Source organism: Budorcas taxicolor, chromosome 18 (genome assembly GCF_023091745.1).
Source record: "Budorcas taxicolor isolate Tak-1 chromosome 18, Takin1.1, whole genome shotgun sequence".
Classification (NCBI taxonomy): Eukaryota; Metazoa; Chordata; class Mammalia; order Artiodactyla; family Bovidae; genus Budorcas; species Budorcas taxicolor.
Genome location: NC_068927.1, coordinates 15,092,812 through 15,098,811, shown reverse-complemented (window position 1 = coordinate 15,098,811; position 6,000 = coordinate 15,092,812). Strand labels below are relative to the sequence as shown.

The 6,000-nt window shown below is 58.8% G+C and overlaps 1 protein-coding gene across 1 annotated transcript in view; it reads left to right on the top strand.

Moving 5' to 3' along the window:
* Positions 1-1,699: 1,699 nt before the first annotated feature.
* The window catches only part of SLC7A5 (solute carrier family 7 member 5), a 28,431-nt gene continuing 24,130 nt past the window's right edge, over positions 1,700-6,000 (top strand). Inside the window, exon 1 of the mRNA XM_052655702.1 lies at positions 1,700-2,231. Within this exon, the coding sequence (XP_052511662.1) occupies positions 1,700-2,231 (532 nt within the window). The remainder of the gene's footprint in view (positions 2,232-6,000) is intronic.

The following is a 6,000-nucleotide window of genomic DNA, read 5'->3' as shown; positions in this document are numbered from 1 at the left end:
ATTATTGGTTGCCTGTCTATGTCTGGAGGAGGTGCTCCAGGAGGTGCCTGCTATGGGAGTACAAGGTGGAGGAGCTCGGGACCTCTCCTTAGAGCATTGCAAATAACTGCCATCCTGGTGAAACAAATTTAGTGATAAATAAACCACAAGAGAGGCGACAGAATGAGCACCACGTAGGTTCAGGGCACTAGTCAGACAAGTCCCGTTTTCTGCTGAGACGGTTTCCTCCTCTACAGTTACATCAGCAGCTCCTCTATTAAATGACACTTTGTACACCAAGGGCTCACGCCTGATAAAGGCTCGGAAAGTTTGCTTAGCTTTGGTTGTCTGGTCTTTGCCAAGCAGCACCCTCTAAAAGGACAGTGGGAAGAACAAGAGCTGAGAGGTTATTCCTGATTCGAAGTCACTGACTTAGACATCTTGCAAGCTACTATTTGTGTTGTGTGATCTTCCAGCTGCCAAGGCTTGTGGAAGTGTTTGGTTGGAACACTGCAGAGGAAGGGCTGGCCTATTGGGGAAGGGGGCAGGGGTAGGGGGGTGGGATGTGGAAGATCCAAATGATATGCCTTGGCTAAATCCCCCTGAGATGGGATTTTAAATTCTTTCTCTGTGCACACATCAGTTTCATCAGCAAGCATGTCTGACTCTTTCCTGCTTGCAGGCCTGTGGTGACTGGTTATCTTGCATTTCCCCTTCTGACTCTGAGCACTGGTGACCTGTTGCCCCTCCGACCCAGGTGCCTCTGGAGTCCTTCAAGGCTGAGGCCCTTTCAACCTGCAGACCGGGCTCCTTCAGGAAACCCTCATTTTGTCAGTGTAACCGAGCTTTCTGCAGAGTCCGGTTTTCCCAGATTCTTTGTCGCTGCTCCTCCAAGCCATGAGCCCTTGAACGCTGCTCATTGGCAAAGCGGTTCCCCCTGCGATAGAATGAGAATTTCCGAGCCCAAGAATGAATGAGCTCAGATGCGGCCTCAGCGCGACCCTCTTCTCTGAGATTGCGCTCCCTCAGCCCTGGGATTTAGGGTCTCAGGCCCAGCCTGGATCTCGAGAGCTCGCCACCCCCTCACTCCCCAGAGGCAGTTCTGATCATCTTAATATATTCCCCAAGTCCCCAGGATGAGCGGACCAAGCGGGGTCCTACCACCTCGTGCCTTGGGCACCCTCCAGGGCGGCAGGCATTGCCTTCTCTGACTGAGCCCCCAAGGCGCCCCAAATCCCACTCATCCTCTGCGGTGGCTCCAGGTCGTCGGCCCTGCTGTAACCCACCCGCTTCCGCTCGAGCAGCGGGGGTCCCCAGTGCACGCGGGAGGGGGGCGGCGATGACCACGGTGCTACTGTGGGAGGCGAGGAGCCCAGTGCACCGCTCGCGCGCGCGGCGGAGCCCGGTTTCCCGGGGCCACGTGGGGCCAGGACCACCAGCCATGCAGGTCACCGCGTACTTCGCGTGCGCCGAGTTGGGGCGTCCGGTTCTTCTCAACGGCTGCGGGGACCACACCCCCGGGGCGAGGCGCGTCAACGACGGCCAGCGGGCCGGGGGCGGGGCTTGGCCCGCTGGGGCGGGGCCAGCGTCCGATATAAATGGCGGAGGTTTCCTGGCTGCCGCGGCGACGGCGCTCGGAGAGCCGGTCCTCTCCGGTGGGCGGCGCGTGCCCGGTGTCCGGACTTTCCCGGCCCTGCCCGGCCCGACCCTGCGCGGCAGCATGGCGGGCTCAGGCCCCAAGCGGCGCGCGGCGGCGGCCACCCTCCCGGCGAACGAGGAGGAAGAACGGCAGGCACGGGAGCGGATGCTGGCGGCGCGGGGCGCGGACGGCGCGGAGGGCGAGGTGACCCTGCAGCGCAACATCACGCTGCTGAACGGCGTGGCCATCATCGTGGGCACCATCATCGGCTCGGGCATCTTCGTGACGCCCACCGGAGTGCTCAAAGAGGCGGGCTCGCCCGGGCTGGCGCTGGTGGTTTGGGCCGTGTGTGGCGTGTTCTCCATCGTGGGCGCGCTCTGCTACGCCGAGCTGGGGACCACCATCACCAAGTCGGGCGGCGACTACGCCTACATGCTGGAGGTGTACGGCTCGCTGCCCGCCTTCCTCAAGCTGTGGATCGAGCTGCTCATCATCCGGCCCTCCTCGCAGTACATCGTGGCGCTCGTCTTCGCCACCTACCTGCTCAAGCCGGTCTTCCCCACCTGCCCTGTCCCCGAGGAGGCTGCCAAGCTCGTGGCCTGCCTCTGCGTGCGTGAGTACTGACCGGGCCCCGGGACATCGGCGGGCGCGGGGAGGGTTGGAGTGGGGGTGGGTGTGCCGAGCCGTGGTCGCCGCATCCTTGGCCCTCCCCGCACTCCTGGACCATCCCTACACCCCGCGCCCCCCGACCCCCGCCCCCGCCCCGATCCGACCCCGCAGTTCTAGACTGAGGGCAACGGCCCCAATACCCACGTGCGTTTCATTCATTCTTTTCCACACCCCCTTGAGAATTCCGCAGTGAGTCACACAGCAGGGTCCCCGCCCTGAGCCTCTGGCCAGTAGCGCCTTCCCACTCGGTCCATCCGGAGCCTTGCTTAAGCTGACCCTTACTTACCTCCTGAGAGGCACCCACATGGAGTACCTGAGAAGCCTGTCTGTTTCTTGTGTCCTTTGACTTCCCCAAGCCTTACTGTTTGTGGAGAGAGATCGTAGTTAAAAAAAAAAATCAACAAACGTCATTCAAACATGCTCAGTCAGGAAGGGCTGACTCATACAAACCCAATAATAGTAAAATTGTGCATGGGCAGTGAGTGAGTTGCTCTTTTAGACAATGGAAGGTTGCATCCTCTAGCCAGTCTTAAAAGAGGGGTGCTTAACTGCATCTTAAGTGTGTGCAGGGTGGGTGCTGACTTTGGGATCCCAAGCTGTGCTGAAATACAGCCACTGGGCACAGCCCAGATGTTGGTGGAGGAGGTCCCAGGATGTTGGTGGAGCAGGTCCTGGTATGTTGGTGGGCTGTTTTCTGGTGGTATTTCAGGAAAAAATTTTTGTACTGAAAGCCACACGATTATCGTATCTTTGTCTATGGCTGCAAACATCTCGGGAGATGTGCAGGGTGGAAGTGTCCGGCCACCTGATTTGAGGCACTGCCTAAACCTTGAGGTGCACAGAGGTGTGGGGCCAGCAGGGCTGGTTTCTGTCCAAGCCCCGAGACTCAGGGAGCCGTGCCATCGCTTGGAGCGGCTTTTGACCAGCAGTACACGCTGGCGCTGTTGGAATTCTGGAGCCTGGGCACCAGCTCACTGTGTGTGTTGGGTGGGGGGCTTTCAGAAGTGGTGTCCCTGGGAGACCTGAGACCGCGGAGCGGCCATGCCAGGGAAGGAGGACGTCTTGCCTTTGAGGGGAATTTCAGCAATGAACATCTCAGCTTATAAAAACCTTTGGCCCAAATCTAGGAACAGTCACAGAGATAGTTGATCTGCCTGAGGGCGGGGGAACCCGTGGCTTCCAGTGGGCTTCTCAGACGATACTTTGTGCCGAGTGAGGAAAATCCCCTCTTTGTTGACTTTCTGTCAGTAGAATTTTCATTGTCCGATTTTCATCGTTGCTAGGTCTTGTTTGGTGTTTGGGCCCAGGATGTGATGATATAACACTGCCTTCAAGGGCCTCTCTGTGATCTTGGAAAGTGGATCCCTCACTTTCTCAACCTTTTGGGTTTAAGCAGATGAAGCCGCAGGATGGATTCTGGAGCGGCTGTGGCGGGTACGCCCTCACCAGGACTCCCGTGGGCGCCAAGGAGGGTCACATAAGTTCCACTCCTTCTGCAAGCGTGTCCATCGGCCATTCTCTGCTCTTTTCTTCTGAACCACCCTTGCGAGTGTGTTGTGTGTGTGTTGTATTTTCTGGTGAAAAGGAGATTTTCAGTAACACAGGGATATGCTGTCTGAAAGAGGGAGCGCTAGTCTAGAGCCTGCCACACCTAGAGGGGGATGAGGGCTTGTCCGAGGCTGGCAGGAAGGTTACAACCACCCAAGAAAGGGTCTGCTCTTGGGCACATCTGAGATGGCAGTGAAAAGCCACAGTTTCTAACTGTTGTTTGATTATTGCACACAGGCCAGGTTCTAGAACTTCTCCTCCTCGAGAGGAGAAAGGGCCCTCCACCATGCACTCCCTGAGCGCTCCCCTTGTGGCAGCAAGCCCATGCGCCCCAGCCCAGCAGCCCAAGGCCTGAGCCGATGCCTGGTGAACGGCCCAGGGGCCCACCCTTTGAACAGCATGTTGTGGACCCACAGTTTTGCCGGTTGTCTTTGCTGCCGCAGGCATGCCCCAGGACAGCTGGCCTCTATGCATGGTGGCTCGCACTGGCTCTGGTCCTTAGAATGATCCTGCGGACAAGATAAATGGGGGAAGGTCCCTTTTCTTGTAGGTCTCACGTGGAAATGACAGCCCTTTCATGGTGCGACCTTGGGGTTTCCGTCTTTCTAATGAGTCGTGAAGGTGAATGACACAAGCTCTGTGACTCTTTGCTGACAGCCCGGGAGTCTGCTGTGCGTCTGTTTGCAGGGGTCATCCAGCAGTTACTGATGGCACCTGAGATTCAGGTGACCCTGGGTTTTATCAGGGTGGCAGAGGTCACTCAGGTGAGTGACAGGATCTCTCCGGGCCAGACTCAGAAGCTGTCTGAGTTGTGGACACAGAAGGTGACCTCAAGTCGCCCAACCTCCCCCTCGCCCTCTCCCACAACCCCCTAGTTATCACCCATCTGGTGGAACCTGGCAGGTCTGCTGGTGGCTGAGAGCGGGACTCTACGTCCGCTTCCAGCTTGGTGGCCCTTAGTGGGCCTGGAGAGCACAGCTTCCCTCCTTCTCCCAGGGGTCGGGTGGGGTGCCAAGGCTCCCCTAGGGTGAGGTGGCCCCCCCACATCACCCTCCCTGGGCAGCCCGCGTGGAGTGGGCGTGGGGTCCTCAGCTGTTGGCCTCTGGGACCCATGACCTGGGGTATCTTATACTCGTATCAGGTGAAGAGCCTGCATTCTACATGTGGACAGACTTGGGTTCTGTTTGAGAGAAATTCACGCAACCTCCCAGCCTGTTTCTGCATCTGTGTTTGTGGGAACTCTGCCATGACGGGTCTAATGCACATGGCACCCCACACAAAGGGTCACACCATGGCCGTGATTGTTCTCGCCTTCCATGTCGAGCTAGAAGGCATTCCCTGCACCCCCTTTTAGCGTGGGGGGTGGCAGCGTTTCAGCCCACCCCACCGGTGGCCCCTCCCAGCACTGGGGCAGCCGTTGCTAGCTGGCTCCAGGGCAGGAGGGTCAGTTGAGGTCCCCTCTTCCTGGCAGTGAGAGACCCTCCTGGTGTGTCCACCACTGTGTCCCTGGGCCTCAAACCAGGCCTGTCCCAGCAAGGCCAGCACACCATCCGCGGCCACTGCAAGCTGTCTGGATGTCTGCCAGCTGCCCAGCCTAAGCCCCTCGCCTCGCAAAGCAGAGGCTTCTGGGTGTTTCCAAGGAGCTGGCGACCCTAGGATTGCAGGCTGTGAGCTGAGTGCAGACGACAGCCGGGTAATTAGCCCTGAAATCCGACTTTGCCAGACAGACATGAAAGCGCTCCGGCCCAGTCACGGGGCACAGCGGGTACTCGACAGAGCGCGTGACCCGAGGGAGGCAGGAGACGGCATTTCTGACCCCTTTCCCCTGGGCCACAGGCCCCTTGATGATCCCTCAGAGTATGCAGACCCTGCCCAGAGATGTCCACCCTAAACCTTCAATCTCAGGTTCCCAGACCCCCGGAACCGCTACCCCTATCTTGACAGAAACGCCCAGCATTGAGATCTGCCATCCCCCCACTTTACAGCCAGGGAGAAAGGGTGTCCTCGTCCCGAGCTGCCTCTGTCACCCGGCGTGGGGACGCGGCCGTGTCTGTGGTGAGGGTGGAGGGTGCCGGGGTCTGGGACAGTGGCCGTCACCATGCCTGGTCATCGGGGGGAAACACTAGTGGATCTGAGGTTTGTGTCCTGGACTCCCTGGGAAGCAC